Source organism: Protopterus annectens, chromosome 2.part0 (genome assembly GCF_019279795.1).
Source record: "Protopterus annectens isolate FY-2018-M chromosome 2.part0, PAN1.0, whole genome shotgun sequence".
In the NCBI taxonomy this organism is placed as follows: Eukaryota; Metazoa; Chordata; order Ceratodontiformes; family Protopteridae; genus Protopterus; species Protopterus annectens.
The window spans coordinates 869,726,190-869,745,967 of record NC_056728.1 but is presented as its reverse complement, the minus strand read 5'-3'; the positions used below and the strand labels follow the sequence as shown (position 1 = coordinate 869,745,967).

General features: G+C 45.2%; 1 protein-coding gene across 1 annotated transcript in view; it reads left to right on the top strand.

The window, feature by feature from the left end:
- Positions 1-19,778, top strand: part of DNAJB14 (DnaJ heat shock protein family (Hsp40) member B14) — a 798,655-nt gene that overhangs the window by 540,293 nt on the left and 238,584 nt on the right. The window contains exon 5 of the mRNA XM_044061132.1: positions 3,320-3,411. Within this exon, the coding sequence (XP_043917067.1) occupies positions 3,320-3,411 (92 nt within the window). The remainder of the gene's footprint in view (positions 1-3,319; positions 3,412-19,778) is intronic.

Genomic DNA, 19,778 nt, shown 5'->3' with positions numbered 1-19,778 from the left:
TATGGCAGCTGCTATATAATATTGGTTCCTCTAGCTAGGTACTGTATGCACATTCTTCAGTGGACACTATCTGTTCAGTGGTCAGTTCTACATCAGTCCCAATTTGTTCCTGTCCATTTGACCAAGATTTGCAGGACTCATCTACAGTGGTGGATTCACAAGGACCTGACAGTTGGCAGACCTTTCACCCCCCCAACAGCCACAGTGATCACAGACGCTTCCCACCTAGGGTGGGAGGGGGTCATTTTGACAGGAAGGTAGTCCAAGACACGTGGACTCTGATAGAGACTAGATTGTATATCAGTGTCCTCAAGATGAGAGCCATCCTCCTATCGTTGCAAACCTTTCAGGAGGCTCTCCCTCTAGGGACCACTGTGATACACACAGACATGGCAGTAGCCTGGTATATCAACAAGCAAGGAGGAAACTGTTCATACCTTCTTTGCAGAAAAGCCACTAGGTCTGGCATTTTTTTTCTTAGACCTCCAGTCAAGGACCCAACTCCTCTGTGGGATCTGACTATCATCCTACAAGCTTTGACCCAAAGTCGCTTTGAACCTGATAATGATTGTGACTTGAAGTATTTGTCCTGGAAGACTGCTATATTCATTGCCATTACTTCAGCAAAAAGGGTTTCTCAGTTGCAGGCTCTTTCATCCAAACCTCCCTACATCATTTTGTACTAGGATAGGGTTTCCCTTCATACTAATCCTTCATTCATGCCTAAGGTCACCACAGAGGCCAATATAAATCAATGCATTCATTTGCCAGTATTCTTTCCTAACTATTCAGTAAAGGAGACTATATCTTACATTTCTTAGATGTTTACAGACAGTAACATTTCCTCCATAGGACAAGACAATTCAAGAGATCAGAGCAGCTCTTTTGTTTCTTTTTCAGCTAATCATAAGGGCCAAGCAGTTTCCAAAGTGATAATAGCAAAGTGGATAACCAGTTGTATTATCTTTTGTCTGTGAGAAAAATGGTCTAAAGTTGCAAGCTTCTCCAAAAGCCCATTCTACAAGATCCATAGTTGCGTCTACAGCTTTTTCTTCTAGAATTCCTGTTGATGACATTTCTGCTGGAGCTACATGGTCCAAGTATCATACTTCGCGTCCCATTATAAGTTGTATATGGTTTCCTGGTGCAGAACATCCTTTGGATCCTCAGTTTTGTGCCATATCCTTCCTTGAGGCCGCCCAAAAAATCATGTAGCTGGGGACACTGACCCATCAGTGAAGCAGAATGAGAGGGACAACATCAGATTTTTTAGTTATGTACTTAACATAACCTGGTATCTGTGTTGTCCTCTTCTCTTTCTGCTTCATCTTCCTGCCCAGCCATTCCCCTCAAAAACACTTTGGTCCTAGAGGATCTGGAAAAGCCTTTGTTGGAACCTACGTTCCAGGCTGAGTCCTTGGTTCCTATCTTTCTGTCTTCTGTCAGTAAGGGGCAGCAAACATGATCTGAGGAGGTTGAGCTAGAGGTAGAGGACTGTCTGTAAGGGAGGAGCTCAAGCCTGGAAGCTGAAGTCTGTAAAAAAGTTGGACCAGTTGGATCTGAGGATCGGATCCATGACCAGTCAGTGAAGTAGAATGAGAAGAGGACAACACAGATACCAAGCTATGGTAAGTACGTAACTAAAAATTGTTTGGTGGAGAGACCAGTCTTATCAGACTCCAGGACTCTCATTTTCCTTTTCAGCTCTGGCACAGTATGTAACAGACACTTCAGACTTGGTTTAGGGAGCAGTGTTATTGGGGATAGAAGTGTAGATTCTGTGGAACAGGGAAAGCAGACCAAAATACACAGGAGGGGAAAAAAAAGACAGATGAGCATCATCAGTTTTCTCCAAGTCTGCAACCTAAAACCACACAGACTTAAAAAGAGATATTGGCACTTAAAACTACTCTCAGGATTCTCAATCATGGCCCTCAGGACCATTACAAGCATTTACAAATAACACCACAGTGATGCAGTGCATAAGCAGGAGAGGAACCAGATCCTGTCCTATGTGCAGTCTAACTGTGGTAGCCTGGGATGCAGCTTTACAGCACAATATCATTCTGCAGACATCTCACATTTCGTCAAAGCAAAATTATGTGGTAGGCAAGCAAAGCAGGTCCAGGACTGACCCTCATAAATGAAAATTGAATCAGGGGGTTTCCGGGAATTGAGCCAGATGTGGGAACATCGCAAACAGGTCTTTTTGCCTTCATTCACACCAATTAGTTGGCAAAATTCTGCTCCAGGACTCCATGTAAGAAGGCCTGGGAAGTAAATGCTTCTGATGATACAGATCATTGAGGTGTGACTCCCTTCTGGCTTAGGCAAGAGTGATTCTCTCTCCTGTTGGAAATGGCCAAAGGTAATTGCAACATGCTACCGCACACACTAGACCCACTCACACATGCAAGGTGTATTTAATGCATTCTAAGCCCCAAACAGTTGTAACTAACTGCCTGGATGATAGGTGACTACAAGATAATAAAATTCTGTTTCCTGAGGACGTGCAGCAGGTATTAAAAGGAGGAAAGAAAACCTGCTACTGTAAAATCATATTACTTTAGCTGGACCATTTCTCCCTGGTCCACTGCTGAAAAGGAGCCTTTGTGCCCAGCCAGACTCCACTGGCCAACAAATTATAAATAATTCAATAAATGTCTTAGCAGATGGAAACTATTTTATAGATGATGCCAAAACAAGAACAGTTTCCCTTCAGGGCTAGTGCCTCTGGTCTTAAATTATTTGTGAGTTACTCTCCTCTGGCCTGTCTTATTCTTCCATCAGGGTTTATTTGTCAGCCATTTTAGCATGTCTGCCTATGGATCCCCCTTTTTCAATGCAATAAGGAGTGTTGCATTTCAAGCCCTTTAGAAAACAGGTGCCTCCCCCTGGCTCAGCTCGAGCTGGATAACAGTTTGAGCATGTGGAAGGTGCCTTTGAAGTGTTGGAAGCTTGGCTGGCTGTTACATACATACAGTGCAGGATATAACCTGTACAGCTAAAGCTACTGCATCGCAGTTATACTAAGATTACCTAACAGAACTGTGCTTCCTGATTGATTGCTACCATTATCATTGCCTTGTTCTACTTTTAGATGTATTGCTGCATCTGTGATTTTCACATCCAATGAGTGTGCTTTGATTTTTCATGTATGTTTTCTATTTTTTTGCCTCTGGCCACAGTCATTGCTGAAAGTGGTATTATAACCATCCACATACCCAGCTTAATAGACTAGGGGGAAACAAATAATTGATCAGCCAGAGTCAATTACTGTGCACAAAATCTGATTTCTTTTTATTTTTTGCTCTTTCAGGTAACTTGCATACCTTTTCTAATGGGGCCCGGTACAGTTATCAGCAGCATCATCATCGTACCGCACATGAACAGCAAGAGGAGAGAGCTGATGTACGTAACCATTTTGATGTATAAAAAATGTGTTAATTCTTAGCAAAGCCTAACTGAGAATACCTGTGTTGCTGTTTTGAGTTATTCATATTTGAAAATACTCTGCTGTCTGACTAGAACTTTCTGCTGTCTAAATAATCTGTTTTGTCATGGGAAAACAGGTTATGCCTTGCAGTAAAATAAGTTAATCCGTTTCACTCAGTTTTCTACAAAAGATCAAAGTAAGAGCTGGGACAAAGCAGATGTTCTTCATCTCACATTGCTGCAGTCCTGACACTTGGGTAGTCCGCTGTCCCAGTCGGCCCGAATACCAAAGTATAAGGCTGACGTCGGTCAAGGCACATTAGTCTGACGTCAGGACGTCAGGGTACAAATGCGCATGACCGACGTCATTTCCTCAGTCTTTTTTGCCGCATGGTCCGATGCAGACGCAGTTTTGCAAGTGCGGGTTGGCGTTCTGAGATTTTCCGAAGTCGGAGTTTCAGACCGAATCCAAGTTGGCTAAGTACCCCGTTGGGGAATATTTTGGTTTTTTCTTGCCTCAGTATTTTACCGGATGTCAGAAAAAGTGAATAACTGTATTTCTTGTGGGAAACAGATACCTCATAGGGATTACCATACCTTGTGTATACCTTGCTTAGGGCCTGAGCACGACATTGTTGGCTGTCGCTCTTGTGCTAGATTTAACAAGCGCACTATAAAGAAGATTAGATTGTGCCAGGTTAGTTTTGGGAAGCGGTGTAATTATAAAATGCCGTCGGATGCTCCGGCGCCCGCTTCGAAAAAAGCGCAAGGACAAAACAGCAAAGCCTAGGCTGGAAGAACCGTCCGGACGTCGGTTCTTTAGAGGCTCGGTGGAGCCAGAGGTTCAGCCAGAAATTTCTTTGGAATCCCAGGGAGACTTTATTACTGCAAGATGTGACCTCTCAGGAGGTAGGCCAGGCAGAAGGGGCTTCTCAGGTAGCTGTTCTTCCCTCCTTCCTAAGGTGGTTAGGCCCTCCTGCTGTTTCCAAGGCTTCTCCCAGGGGCAGGCCAGGTTTTGTTTCAGGTGTTACCCCTAGTTCTTCAGGGTCTGTACCTAAGAAGCATATGCTTAAGATGGCAGAAGATTTGATTACAATGATTAGAGGTTCTATGGCCCTCCTGATAAGAGGCCTAGGGTGGAACCTGAGCTTGGGAGTTTTGAGCAGTGTTCGGATGCTTCTGAGTCTTGGCTGAAGACTTGCAGGAGTATTCCCCTTATTCTGATTCTGATGTAGATGATTCTACTCCTTCTGCTTCTCCTCCTGAGGATTTTTCATTTTCAGAGACTCTTCATTCCATGAGGGAGCATTTTAAATGGGAAGGTCAGGATTTCTCTGATTCCAGGAAAAGGCTTAGGGAATTTTGTTTCTACCCCAGCATAGGCCTTTAGCTATACCTCCTGTTCTAGATGTGGTGGAGGATATTTTGCAGAGGCTTCTCTGAACCCTGATTCTTTGCCTCCTGCTCCAGTTAAACCGGATAGATATTATAGGGTGCCTGAAGCTCATAAGTATCTTTTAAGAGTCCTAGGGCAGACCCAGAAACTGTTTCACAGGGGCCTAAAGGTGTTAAGGCTTCTGTTGTTAAAAATCCTGTTCCTCGGATAAAGAGGCAAGGGCTTTGAATAGATGGGGAAAGAAAGTGTATACTTCTTCCACTTTGGCCATGAGCTTTGAATTGCCAGTTTCACATGTTGAAATACCAAAATTATCTCCTTTCACAATTAAAGTCTAAGGTAGATGCTTTGGCGGAAGGTATTGAGTGTAAAGAGTTGCAGGATTTAGTTCATGTTTCTGAACAGGTGGGTAAGCATTCTTTGCAATGTGGTTTTGATCCCGTGCAGGCCTCTTGAGGGTGGCTGCCACTGGTTCGTTCTTCATGAGGCACGCCTGGCTGAGGGATCAGAATTTAGCTGAGCATGTGAAGACAAGGATTTTAGATGCTCCTTTACAATCTGATGTGTTGTTTGGTTCGCCTGTGGAAGCAGTTCTAAAGAAAATGGAAGACAAGGCTAGGTCTATGCAGACTGTTAAAGATTTTTTGCAGGTTCAGCCTCCGAAGTTTAGTAGAAATTGGCCTACCAAGGGGTGGACATATCCTGCTTATGATTCCCAGTCTAGGGGTAGGTCTAGACGTGGTAGGGGCAGAGCTCAAGGTTCTTTTAGGCCTAGAACAGGGAGTTAACCTGCTCAGTCTTCTGGTGAGGGCAGGGGTCAGTCCTTTCGTAAACAGACCCAATGACCTGCCTTTTCAGCTGCCAGAATCTTCTCGTCTGGCAGCACCTTTGGGAGGAAGGTTGACACTTTTCAAAGAAAACTGGAGTTTAATTACCCAAGACAGATGGGTATTGGATATCATTCACCACGGTTACAGGTTTTATTTCCATACCTTCCCTCCTTTCAAAGGCATGCCAGACATTCCTCCTCAACAAAGGAAAGAGGCTCACAGGCAAATTTCTCTGTTGCTCCAAATAGGGGCCATTCAGCCGGTTCCTGTGCCAGAAAGGGGCCTAGGATTTTATTCTCGCCTGTTCCTAGTACCAAAAAGGGGAACACGTGCGGACCAGTTTTGGATGTCCCTATCGTCAACACTTATCTGGACATTCCGAAGTTCAAGATGTTGGCGTTACATCAGCTTTTACCTCTGCTGGGCAAAGATCACTGGATGGTAACTTTGGATCTCAAGGAAGCTTACCTTCATGTTCCTATCAGAATAATTTGCAGGAAGTATCTGCGTTTTCGAGCTGGGAATTCTCATTATCAGTTCTCTGCATTGCCCTTTGGCTTATCTACTGCTTAGAGTATTCACAAAGGTTCTGGCTCCAGTGATAGCCTTCTTCAGGCTAAAAGGAATACAAATCTATCCTTATTTGGACGATTGCCTACTTCTGGCTCAAGGAAGGGATGTGCTTCTTCAGCATTTGGAATATGTGATAGCAGTGCTAAGATGCCTAGGGTATTCTGTGAGCGAAATAAAGTCCAGTCTAGTACCCTCTCAAGACATGTGCTTTCTGGGTGTGAGACTGAATACAGCAACAGATGGCCTTTTTAACCCCGGACAAACAAAAGAATCTTTCTCTTTACTTCCATCAACTATCTCATCAGTCCGGGCTGACTGCAAGGACAGTCCTTCAAGCCTTAGGGTTCATGGCATCTTGTATTCTGGTACTTCCCAATGCCAAACTGCATATGAGGAAGCTACAATGGTATCCCAAAATGTATGGACACAGCACTGCCAGGATTTGGACACTGTCATTCAAATAATACCTTGCATTCAAAAGGAATTTTTGTGGTGGGCTCAGGAATGTCACCTAAACAAGGGACTCTCTGTGACCCGGCCAGAGGCGAGTCAGATTCTAACGACAGATCGTCAGACACAGCTTGGGAGCTCATCTGAATGGAAAGTGGATACAAGACAAGTGGCCTGCCAGACTGCAGCATCTACATATCAACATGAAGGAGATGTTAGCAGTCCAGTTTGCATTACTGGCTTTCAGGGATTTACTTCTTCCAGGGCAGGTGTTGATTCTAACAGACAACACAACTGTCATGTGGTACATCAACAAACAAGGGGAACACATTCTTATCCTCTATGCAGGCAAGCAATGATTTTGTGGGAGACTGCGTTAAGCTTGCAACTGAATCTTCAAGCAAGGTTTCTGAACTCCTTAGCAGATGTGTTAAGCAGGCAAATCATGGATCCCCACGAGTGGAAACTGGATCTTCATGTATTTCAGACATTGACAGTGTCCTGGGGAACTCCAGACATAGCTCTGTTAAACTTCTCCACTAAACCACCAGCTGCCAAAGTTTTGCACGAAAAGGTTTCATCACACAGCCTGGAAAGTGGATGCTCTTTCTTTCAGTTGGAAAAATCTTCATGTGTATGCCTTTCCACCTCTGCCTCTCCTCCCAAAGGTACTCCTGAAGGTCAGACAAGACAAGCCAAGGATGATTTTGATAGCTCCAGATTGGCCTCGGCAGCACTGGTACCCATTGCTGAGGAGTCTGGTAAGGAAGCCTCCATGGCCCTTACCTTTGGTTCCACACCTATTGTCTCAGAAGGACGGGCATCTACTCAATGTCAAGCTTCACTCTCTTCATCTAACAGCCTGGCATATTCTGTTTTGAACCATAGCAGGTCTCAGCTTCCTCAACAAGTTTTGAATGTGATTATGGAAGCCAGAAGGCCTAGTACAAGGAAAGTGTACGAGGAAAATGGAAGAGATTTTTATTTTGGTGTACAGCAAAGGATTTGGATGTTTCGAGCCAAATTTGAGTGTGGCTCTTCAATATCTTACTGAGTTATTGGACAAAGGTTTGTCTTTCTCTTCCATTAAGATTCATGCTGCAGCAATTTCAGCTCACTATGATTGTGACCCACCATTGTTTTCTCATCCTTTGTTCAAGCAATTTCTTAGAGGGGCAAAGAATATAAGACCCCAGAGAGCTCCTACTCCTGCTTGGGACCTCAATTTTGTGTTGGAGAAACTCACTCTACAACCTTTTGAGCCTGCAGCTACTGCTGAATTGAAATATTTGTCATGGAAGACTGCTTTTTTGTTAGCCATTACCTCTGCAAGAAGGGTGTCTGAGTTGCAGGCCCTTATGGCGGTTGAGCCTTTCCTGTTTTTTCGTGGGATAGGGTATCTTCGTACTAATCCTTCCTTTATGCCTAAAGTGGTTTCTAGTGTGGCTTTAAACCAAACTATTCATTTGCCTACCTTTTATGCAAATCCCCAAAATAAGGGGAAAAGATTTTGCACACTTTAGATGTACACAGGCAATTCGTTATTATTTAAGCAGGACTAAGGATTTTAGGCAGTCTCAGCAGTTGTTTGTTTCTTTTGCTTTGAGTTCTCAGGGTAAGCCTGTGTCAAAACAAACTATTTCTAAGTGGATTGGGTTTTGCATTACTTTCTGTTACTCCCATCATGGCAAGGAGATTCCAGCTGGGATTAGGCCTCATTCCACTAGGGCTACTGCCACTTCTACAGCATTTCTAAGGGGGGTGGCAACTAAAGATATTTTGGAGGCAGCTACTTGGAGTTCAGTGCATACCTTCTCTAAGCATTACCACCTTCCTCTCTACTCTAAATCTAGGGCTGGTTTTGCCACTGCTATTTTACAGGGCATGTTGTCAGCTCCTGCTTCTTTGTGATTTGCCATCCTCCCTTACCTCTGCTTTGGGATTCTACCCAAGTGTCAGGACTGCAGCAATGTGAGATGAAGAACATAGTACAGTTTTGTACCTACCATAAATGTAGATGTTAGAAGATCCACATTGCTGCAGTCAATTTCCCTCCTTCCCCTCTGTGTGTAGGGGTGGTTGTGTGGGTAGGTTTGTATCATATTGACTTTGTATATATTGTACATATATTTGGTACAGGGGTGTTTGGTGTGTTGTTGTTTTTTGGTTTGGCCTTATCCTTTTAGGGTCTTCTGACATCTGGGGCAAGAAAAGACTGAGGAAATGACGTCGGTCATGCGCATTTGTACCCTGACGTCCTGACGTCAGACTAATGCGCCTTGACCGACGTCAGCCTTATACTTTGGTATTCGGGCCGACTGGGACAGCGGACTACCCAAGTGTCAGGACTGCAGCAATGTGGATCTTCGAACATCTACATTTATGGTAGGTACAAAACTGTATTTTACATCAGCTTAGCTCTGATGTTCTTTGTGTTTCACTGTTGCAGTCATTACATTTGAGTTATCTGCCTGCAGGTAGCCCTCAGCCGGCCTGAATATAAAAGTCTTGATTCCTGCGTCGGATGCTGTCTCTTCTTCCATGACGTCTGGTCGTCAGGGGTATCAAACATGCAGCTGACGCCATTACATCAGTCTTTCTTGCCGCGCAGTGCTCGAAGCAGTAGTTGTTCGCAAGTGCCGGTCGGCCGACTCCTGAAATTTTCGTTTTCGAGTTTCAGAATTGAAGTTTTCGAAAGAAAGCTAAGTACCCCGTTGGGGATCCTTTTTCTTGCTCTTAACCGATGTCAGTAAAAGTTAACAATTGTCTTACCTGTGGAAAGCAAATACGCAATAAAGATTTTCATTTGTACTGCATTCCTTGCTTAGGCCCAGACCACGACATCCCTCTCTGTCGGTTTTGTGCCTTATTCAACTCCCGAACTATTCGTTGTCTGACTATTTTCATAGCAAATTATTTTGGTACTCTGTTTAAGTATCTGGAAGTGGCTTCGGTAAGCCATCCGACTACCGATATTCCGAAAAAACATAAAGATAAAAGACAGAGATAGACAGCATAGGTCCAAAACTGCCGACGACGCTACCGTTAAGCTAGTCGCCAGTTCACCGGTACTCAGTGAGGCGCATTCGCAGGCCCTGATACCCGCTACTTCAGATTTGCAGGCCTCTACTTGCTTCTTCGACTATGGAACCTCTGCGGATGTCTCTACCTTGGATGGCTCTGGAGCCACTGTGCAGACACCAGCTTCTGAGGGTGTATTCAGGCCTACAGATTTGCATTTTAAACCGATGCCATCTTCTTCATCAAGGCCTAAAACTCGACCCACGCCTAGGAAACCAACGTCCAGTATGCTGCGAGATGCTTTTTCGACTATGGAACCTCTGCGGATGTCTCTACCTAGGATGGGTCTAGAGCCGCTGTGCAGGCACTGGCTTCTGAGGGTGTATTCAGGCCTACAGATTTGTGTTTTAAACCGATACCATCTTCTTCATCAAGGCCTAAAACTCGACCCACGCCTAGGAAACTGACGTCCAAACCGCATGGTCAGGCCCATATGCTTAAACAAATGCTTAGAATGGCTGAAGACCTTATTACTTTAATTAGGGGAAGCCAGCCTTCCGCCTCTAAGAGACCTAGAACTGATTTTCCTTCTGATTCTTCTGATCAGGATTCTGAAATTTCTGATGTTCCTTGTGTTACCCTGCTGCAGTCATCACACTTGGGTTATCCTGTCGTCAGGCGGTCCCACAGTCGGCCTGAATTCCAAAGTCTTGGTCCGGCGTCGGTTGCTGTTGCTTCTTCTCTGACGTCAGTGCACCAGGGGTATATAAGAGGCATCCAACGCCATTTTCTTCAGTCTTTCTTGCCGCGCGGTGCCCGAAGCAGAAGCAGTTCGCAAGTGCCGGTCGGCCGACACCTGAGATTTTCGAATCTGGTTTCAGTCCGAAGTCTTCAAAGCTAAATACCCTGTTGGGGAACCTTTTCTTGCCTCAGTCCTATGTCAGAAAAAGCTAACAATTGCATTTCTTGTGGGAAGCAAATACCTCATAAGGACTTTCATTCTTATTGTATACCTTGCCTAGGCCCAGACCACGACGTCACTGGTTGTCTGTTTTGTGCTAAGTTCAATAAGCTGACTATAAAGCGACGCTTTGATTTCGCACGACACTACTTCGGTAGGAAATTTAATTACACTATGCCGTCGGAGCAACTGACTACCGGCATGCATAAAAAATGCAAAGATAAAGACAGGCAGCCTAGATCCAAGCCAGACTCCGAGGTCTCGGCTGGGCCGGTCGCTGGTTCTCTGGTTTTCAGTGGGGCGCCTACACAGCCCCTGGCTACCGCAGAATTGGAACCCCAGACCGCTTCGGATTCTCTAGCAGAGAGTTCTAGGCCAAAGCAGCCATTTTCTTTAGGCCCTACTGACGACATTGCAGAAGGAGAAGCTGGTGCTGTAGAAACACCTTCGGTTTCAGAAGGTGTCTTCAGACAGACTACTCTCACCATAAAATCTTATGCTAAGCTTAAGGCTCCTCTAAAACCAAAAAAGACTGCACTTCAGTCTCCAGTTCAAGGCCCATGCCTAAGAAACAGATGCTTAAAATGGCTGAAGATTTGATTTCTTTAATCAGGGGTTCCCAACCCCCCCCCCAACAAAAGGCCTAGACAAGAAGAGGATTATGCCTCCTCTGATCAAGTGTCTATTTCCTCAGGCTCCTCTGAGGAACAGGATTACTCCTTTCCCCCTTATGAAGATTCTAATGCTGAAGATTCCATTCCCTCAGCTTCTCCCCCTGAAGACTATTCCTGTGGGGAAACCTTACATACCATGAGGGAACATTTCCACTGGGAAGGTCAGGACTACTCCGACTCAAACAAAAGGCTCCGTGAGTTTCTTTTACTCCCCCAGCACAGACCACTTGCTATCCCCCCAGTTTTAGACATTGTCGATGATGTTTACTTTGGAATCTAGTCTAAATCCAGATTCTCTGCCTCCTGTTCCAGCCAAACCAGATAGATACTATAGAGTGCCTAACTCACACAAATTCCTTTACAAAAGCCCTGTTGCTGATCCAGAGACAATCTCCCAGGGTCCCAAAGGGGCTAAGGCTTCTATGGCTAAAAATCCTGTACCCTCTGAAAGGGACTCCAGAGCACTAGATAGGTGGGGGAAGAAGGTTTACACCTCAGCTACTCTAGCTATGAGAGCGCTAAATTGTCAATTTCACATGCTTAAATACCAGCAATTCCTAATGTCACAACAGTCTGAATTCAAGGAAATGCAGGATCTGTTGCATGCAGCTGAACAGGTGGGCAAACATACTTTACAATGTGGATTTGATTCCTTGTAAGCTTCCTGTAGAGCAGCTGTTACTGGGTCTGTTATACGTAGGCATGCTTGGTTAAAGGAACAAACTCTGCCTGATCATGTTAAAGCAAAGTTACTAGATGCCCCCTTACAGCAGGATGTCTTATTTGGGGTTAAAGCAGAAGAGGTTTTAAAGAAAATGGAGAATAAGGCAAAATCTATGCAGACGGTCAAAGATTTCTTACAGGTACAGCCCCCACGCTTCAGCAGAAATTGGCAAACAAAAAATTGGTCCTTTCCAGCTTCTGACAGACCACAGAGGGGTAAATACAGGTGCTCAAGGGGCAGAGGACAAGTACAAATCCCTTACAAACCTCGCCAATGGGGCACTGCAACACAGAAGGGAGGAGAAGACAGGTCACAAACTACTAGAAGGCAAACACAATGACTTACACCTCAAACTGCCAAGCAAAACTCTCTTGGCAGCTCCCTTGGGAGGAAAATTAGCACTTTTTGCAGACAACTGGTACATCGTCACAAAGGACAAATGGGTCTTAGACATTATCTCACAAGGATACAGATTCCATTTCCACACCTTGCCAAGGATAAAAGGAATGCCAAACCTGCCATAAAATCAATGGGCAGAGGCACAAAAACAAATTACAGCTCTCATGGACATGAGAGCCATTCAACTGGTACCTACACAGGAACAAGGCCAAGGATTTTACTCAAGGCTCTTTCTAGTCCCCAGAAAGGACAATGCTTGGAGACCCATTCTGGACCTTTCAATTCTAAACACCTTCTTGCAAGTACCCAAATTCAAGATGCTAACACTACAGCAGCTTCTTCCCATGTTGGGCAAGAAAGCTTGGCTAGTAACGTTGGACCTCAAGGAGGCGTACCTGCATGTCCCTATCAGACAAAATTGCAGAAGATGCCTCTGTTTCATTGCAGGTTCAACCCATTACCAATTCTCAGCACTGTCCTTTGGCTTATCTACTGCGCCCAGGGTCTTCACAAAATGCCTGACACCAGTAATTGCATACTGCAGACAAAGAGGAATTCAAATATACCCATACCTGGACGACTGCCTCATCCAAGCAGAAAGCAAGGACAACATTCTCTTACAACATCTGGCTTTTGTAAAACACCTTCTAAGTTGCCTAGGGTACACAGTAAATGAAAAGAAATCAAAACTAGTGCCCTCACAAAATATGACATTCCTGGGTGCCAGCTTGAATACAACGGCCCAGATGGCTTATCTGACGCCAGACAAACAACTACAACTAACTCAATACTTCAAAACAGTGGCAACAAAGACCCAACTCCCTGCAAGAAAAATTCTGCAGGCCTTGGGCTTCATGGCATCTTGCATACTACTAATACCATTTGCAAAACTGCATAGGAGGAAATTACAATGTTACCTAAAAAGCGTATGGACTAAACACAGCCACAGCTTGGAAACAATGATTCCTCTCATTCCCTGCCTTCAACAGGAGTTTCTATGGTGGTCACAGGCATGTCACCTCAACAAGGGTCAGCCTTTCACCTTACCCCCAGCCAGGCAAACTATGACAACAGATGCATCGGACTATGCCTGGGGGGCACACATGGCAGGACGGTGCGTTCAAGGCATATGGACTGCAGATCAAAGGAATCTGCACATCAATCAGAAAGAAATGCTAGCTGTACAGAATGCCCTGACAGCCTTCAAGGACCTCTTACATCCAGGACAGCTTACAATAAGGATAGACAACACCACAGTAATGTGGTACATAAACAAACAAGGGGGTACACACTCCTACCCTCCATGCAGGCAAGCAATGACCTTGTGGAACACAGCACTGGCTTATCAAGTTCAATTACAAGCTCAATTCCTGCCAGGAAAAAAGAACACATTGGCAGATGACCTAAGCAGAAACATCATGGACCCCCATGAGTGGAAACTGGATCCTCAAGTATTTGCAATGATAACTCAAAAATGGGGGCACCCAGACATAGACCTGTTTGCCAGCCCCTAAAACTATCAGCTAACAAAATTTTGCACAAGGACATTTCACCATCAAGCTTGGAAAGTGGATGCACTCTCATTCAGTTGGAAAATGCTGACAGTATATGCCTTCCCTCCATTGCCCCTTCTCACAAAGGTGCTGCTAAAAGTCAGGATGGAGAGACCCCGAATGATACTCATTGCCGCAGACCGGCCACGCCAGCACTGGTACCCACTATTAAGGAATATGGCCCAGGGCCCACCATGGATTTTACCACAAATTGCTCATCTGCTCACACAGCAAGACAGTCAGATTCTACACAAGCCAGCTCAAAACCTTAAATTTGGCTGCATTGCAAATCACCTAAGCAACCAGCCAGCTCCTCTTTCACAAGCTGTTATGGAGGTTATTCTGGAAGCCAGGAGGCCCAGTACCAGAAAAGCCTACTCAGACAAATGGAAAAGGTTTTGCGCCTGGAACAAAGCTAAAGGCCAAAATACCCTTCAGCCGGACATACCTCAGATTCTACAATATTTAACTGAGATGTTACACAAAGGCCTTTCTTTTTCATCTATTAAAATCCACGCCTCAGCTATTTCAACTCACTACAACACGGATCCTCCCTTATTTTCACATCCACTACTAAGGCAGTTTCTCAGAGGGGCCAAAAGCATTAGGCCTCCCAGGAGAGCACCAACACCAACTTGGGACCTCAATTTTGTTCTGGAAAAACTTACGCTACCTCCTTTTGAACCAGCTTTCTCAGCTGACTTAAAGTTTATATCATGGAAGACTGCCCTGCTGCTAGCAATTACTTCAGCCAGAAGAGTCTCAGAGCTTCAGGCATTAATGGCAGTAGAGCCTTTCCTCATTTTTCATCAAGACAGTTTCTCTACGAACTAACCCCTCCTTTATGCCTAAGGTGGTATCCAGTGTGGCTCTAAATCAAACCATCCATTTACCCACCTTCTTTCCAAATCCACAGAACAAAGGAGAAAGACTCCTGCATTCCTTGGACATTCACAGGCAGTTACATTACTACTTGGATAAAACTAAGGTTTTCAGAAAATCTGACCAGCTTTTTGTATCCTATGCTACAGCATCACAAGGAAAGGCTATCTCAAAACAGACCATTTCCAAATGGATAGGACATTGCATACATTTTTGCTACACCCACCATGGAAAACCAGTTCCTGCTAGCATAAGGCTCAATTCTACCAGGGCAGCAGCTACATCTACAGCCTTCCTCAGAGGGGTCCCAACCAAGGATATTCTGGAAGCTGCAACTTGGAGTTCAGTACACACCTTCACCAAACACTATTACTTACCACTTTACTCTAAGACTAGAGCTGGCTTCGCCACTGCAGTTTTGCAGGGCCTTCTAGCCTCCTCTAACCCTGTTTGACTCCACCTTCCATCCTTAGCTTTGGGATTCTACCCAAGTGTGATGACTGCAGCAGGGTAACACGATGAACATAGTACAGTTTTGTACCTACCATAAATGTAGATGTTCGAGTGTATACCCTGCTGCAGTCCAGGTTACCCTCCCTCCATCCCCTCTAACCTTTCAATACCTTAAAATCTGATACAACCTTTGTGGTGTATTTACTTATAGCTGGAGGGATGTTTTGTTTGTGATAAACTTTTATTATTGGTACTGTCTACTGACCACCTTTTGGGGGGGGCACCTGACATCTGGGGCAAGAAAAACTGAAGAAAATGGCATTGGATGCCTCTTATATACCCCTGGCGCACTGACATCAGGGAAGAAGCAACAGCAACCGACGCCGGACCAAGACTTTGGAATTCAGGCCGACTGCGGGACCGCCTGACAACAGGATAACCCAAGTGTGATGACTGCAGCAAGGTATACACACCCAACATCTACATTTATGGTAGGTACAAAACTGTACTTTTCTTCTGATTACTAGGATTTGCCCTTATCTACCTATGAGGATTCTGATGCAGAGGATTCCATTCCCTCTGCTTCCCCTTCAGAAGATTTTTCTTTTGGTGAAACCTTGCACACTCTTAGGGAGCATTTCCGCTGGGAAAGCCAGGATTACTCTGACTCCAAAAAGAGGCTTAGGGAATTCTTGCTCCTCCCTCAACACAGGCCTTTAGCTATCCCTCCTGTTCTAGACATTGTAGATGATGCCTTCTTGGAATCTGGCCTGGCCCCAGACACTTTACCTCCATCTCCTAGAAAACCTGACAGGTATTACAGAGAACTTGACTCTCACAAGTTCCTCTTCAAGAATCCTACTGTGGATCCAGAGACCGTTTCCCAAGGACCAAAGGGCATTAAGGCTACTGCTGCCAAAAACCCTACCCCCTCTGATAGAGATTCCAGGGCCTTGGACCGATGGGGTAAGAAGGTATACACTTCTGCTACTTTGGCCTTTAGGGGCTTAAATTGCCAGTTTCATATGTTAAAGTATCAGCGGCATATTTTGGGACTACTTAAATAGAAAATGATGTTGATTCCCGACTGTTGAACGTAAAGAATTACAGGATTTAATGCATTCTGCTGAACAAGTTTGTAAACATACTTTGCAATGTGGTTTTGACTCTTTAGAAGCATCTTGGGCTGCTATCACTGGGTCTGTACTTAGAAGGCATGCTTGGCTTAAGGAGCAAAACTTGCCAGATCATGTTAAAGCTAAATTACTGGATGCTCCCTTAAACCAAGACCGCCTGTTTAGCAACAAAGCAGAAGAAGTCCTTAAAAAGATGGAGGAAAAAGCTAAATCTATGCAAACTGTTAGATTTCCTGCAAGTACAGCCTCACAGATTTAGTAGGCATTGGCCTTCTAAGAACTGGTCCTTTCCAGTCTCTTCCAGGCCTTCTCAGTCCAAACCCAGGAACATCAGACCACCTAGGTTACAGTTTCAGGCTACACACAGGCCTAAACAGTGGGGGGCTCCCACTTCCAAAGCTGGAATTAGCAAGACACCCCCCATGGAAAAATGTCACAATGACTTAACCTTAACCCTTCCAAGCCCTGCTCAGCTGCCTGCTCCCTTAGGAGGAAAGCTCTCCCTGCATGCAAAAAACTGAGAACTCATTACCCAGGACAAACTGGTTTTAAATATAGATTTCCAAGGATACAGATTCCACTTTCACACCTTACCAACCCCAAACGGTTGGCCAGACTTACCCCCAAATCAGTGGGCAGAGGCTCAACAGCAGGTTCCCTCTCTTCTAAGTATCAGGGCTATTCAACCTATCCCAGCAGAAGAAGGGGGACAAGGTTTTTACTCAAGACCTTTCCTGGTACCCAGAAAAGACAGCTCCTGGTGTCCTATCCTGGACCTCTCTATTCTAAACACCTTTTTGGTAATCCCAAAATTCAGAATGCTAACACTTCAACAGCTGCTCCCTATGCTGGGCAAAGCTGCCTGGTTGGTAACCTTAGATTTAAAGGGAGCTTACCTGCACATTCTAATAAGGGAATCTTGCAGGAAATACCTACGCTTCAGAGCAGGCTCCATGCACTATCAGTTCTCTGCACTTCCCTTTCTAGCTCCAGCCATTGCATTTTGCAGGCAGAGAAATATTCAGATATACCCATATCTGGACGATTGTCTGATTCAGGCAGAAAGCCAGGACTTGCTATTAAAACATCTGGCATTTGTAAGGAAACTTCTAACCTCGCTGGGATACACCATAAACAAAAAGAAATCTCACCTAGCACCCTGCCAACAGATTGTATTCCTGGGAGCAAGCTTGAACACAACTTCCCAGATGGCTTTCCTCATGCCCGAGAAACAAGTTTATTTGGCAGCCTACTTCAAACTACTGGCCGCAAAGACTCTGCTATCTGCAAGGAAAATTCTTCAAGCCCTGGGGTTCATGGCCTCTTGCATTCTACTAATTCCATATGCAAGACTGCATATGAGGAAACTACAATGGTATCTAAATTATGGTGCCAACATTCTCAGGACCTAGAAACAATGATTCCTATCATTCCTTGCATAAAGACAAGAGTTCCTTTGGTGGGCAGAGGCCTGCCACCTCAACAAGGGGCTCCCTTTCAATCTACCTCCTGCCGCCCAAACCCTAACAGACGCATCAGACTATGCATGGGGGGCTCACTTGGCAGGGCAGTGCATTCAGGGCAAATGAAACCCGAGTCAGATGCACCTGCATATCAACCAAAAAGAAATGTTAGCTGTACAGAATTCCCTGACAGCCGTCAAGGACCACATCCTTCCAGGACAATTATTGGTAAAGACAGACAACACGACAGTTATGTGGTACATAAACAAGCAGGGGGGAACCCACTTGTACCCTCTCTGCAGACTAGCCATGGCTCTGTGGAACACAGCCATGAGCTACCAAGTGCATCTACAAGCTCAATTCCTGCCAGGCAAGCTAAATTCATTGGCAGATGACCTAAGCAGAAATCTCATGGACCCACACGAATGGAAACTGGAACCAAAAATATTCAACTTCTTGAGGAACAAATGGGGGGACTCTAGAAATAGACCAGTTTGCCTCCCCCCAGAACTACCAATTGGACAAATTCTGCGCAAGGACTCCCCACAGTCAAGCTTGGAAAGTGGATGCCCTGTCCTTTACCTGGGAAAGCCTCTGTTTATGCCTTTCCCCCTCTGCCTCTCCTCTCAAAGGTTCTGCTAAAGACAGGACAAACCAAGGACATTACCGATTGCACCAGACTGGCCATGCCAGCATTGGTAGCCCCTCTTGCGCAGTATGATACTGCTGGAGGCATGGTACCTACCTCAGACACCTTCCCTGTTATCCCAGCACGTGGGCCAGATTCTGCACCCTCAGCTTCAAACCCTGAACCTTGCAGTCTGGCTAATCTCTTGAGCTCTCCAGTAGCATCCCTTAGTAAGCGGGCGTTAGATGTTATTCTGGAAGCAAGGAGGCCTAGCACTAGAAAATCCTATGCTGAAAAGTGGAAAATATACTGTTCCTGGAGCCAAACTCAGGGGATGGGCACAACAATGCCCAGCTTACCTCATATTCTTCAGCACTTAACAGAAATGCCCCACAAGGGCCTATCCTTCTCGTCAATTAAAATTCATGCCTCTGCCATTTCAGCACATTGTAATACTGAACCCACCCCTCCTGTCACCCCCTGCTAACGCAGTTCCTCACAGGTGCCAGAAATGTAAGACCACCCCAGGCGAGGCCATACTCCAGCCTGGGACCTTAACTTTGTATTGGAAAAGCTCACTCTCCCTCCATTTGAACCAGCTGCAACTGCAGAGTTGAAATTCCTTTCTTGGAAAACAGCCTTCCTTCTAGCCATTACTTCAGGCAAGAAGAGTGTCTGAATTACAGGCCCTCATGGCAGTGGAGCCCTTCATTATCTTCCATGCAGACAGGGTTTCCCTCAGGACCAATCCTTCCTTTATGCCCAAGGTGGTGTCTAGTGTGGCCCTAAATCAGTCCATTCATTTGCCTACTTTTTCCCGAGGCCACAAAACAAAGGTGAATGAATACTGCACTCTTTGGACATGCACAGACAACTTAGATTTTATTTGGACAGAATCAAGCCTCTCAGAAAATCTGAACAGCTGCTAGTTGGCTTTGCTGCAGGGGCAGAGGGGAAGGCCATTTCAAAGCAAACCATTTTTAAATGGATAGCCCATTGCATTCATTTCTGCTATAAGCACCATGGAAAAAGTACCCCACAGGGGATAAGATCACATTCCACCAGGGCTGCATCTACCTCTACAGCTTTCCTCAGAGAAGTCACTACCAGGGACATCCTAGAAGCTGCTACCTGGAGCTCTGTACATACCGTCACCAAGCATTACCACATGCCTATTTTTTCTAAATCCATAGCTGGTTT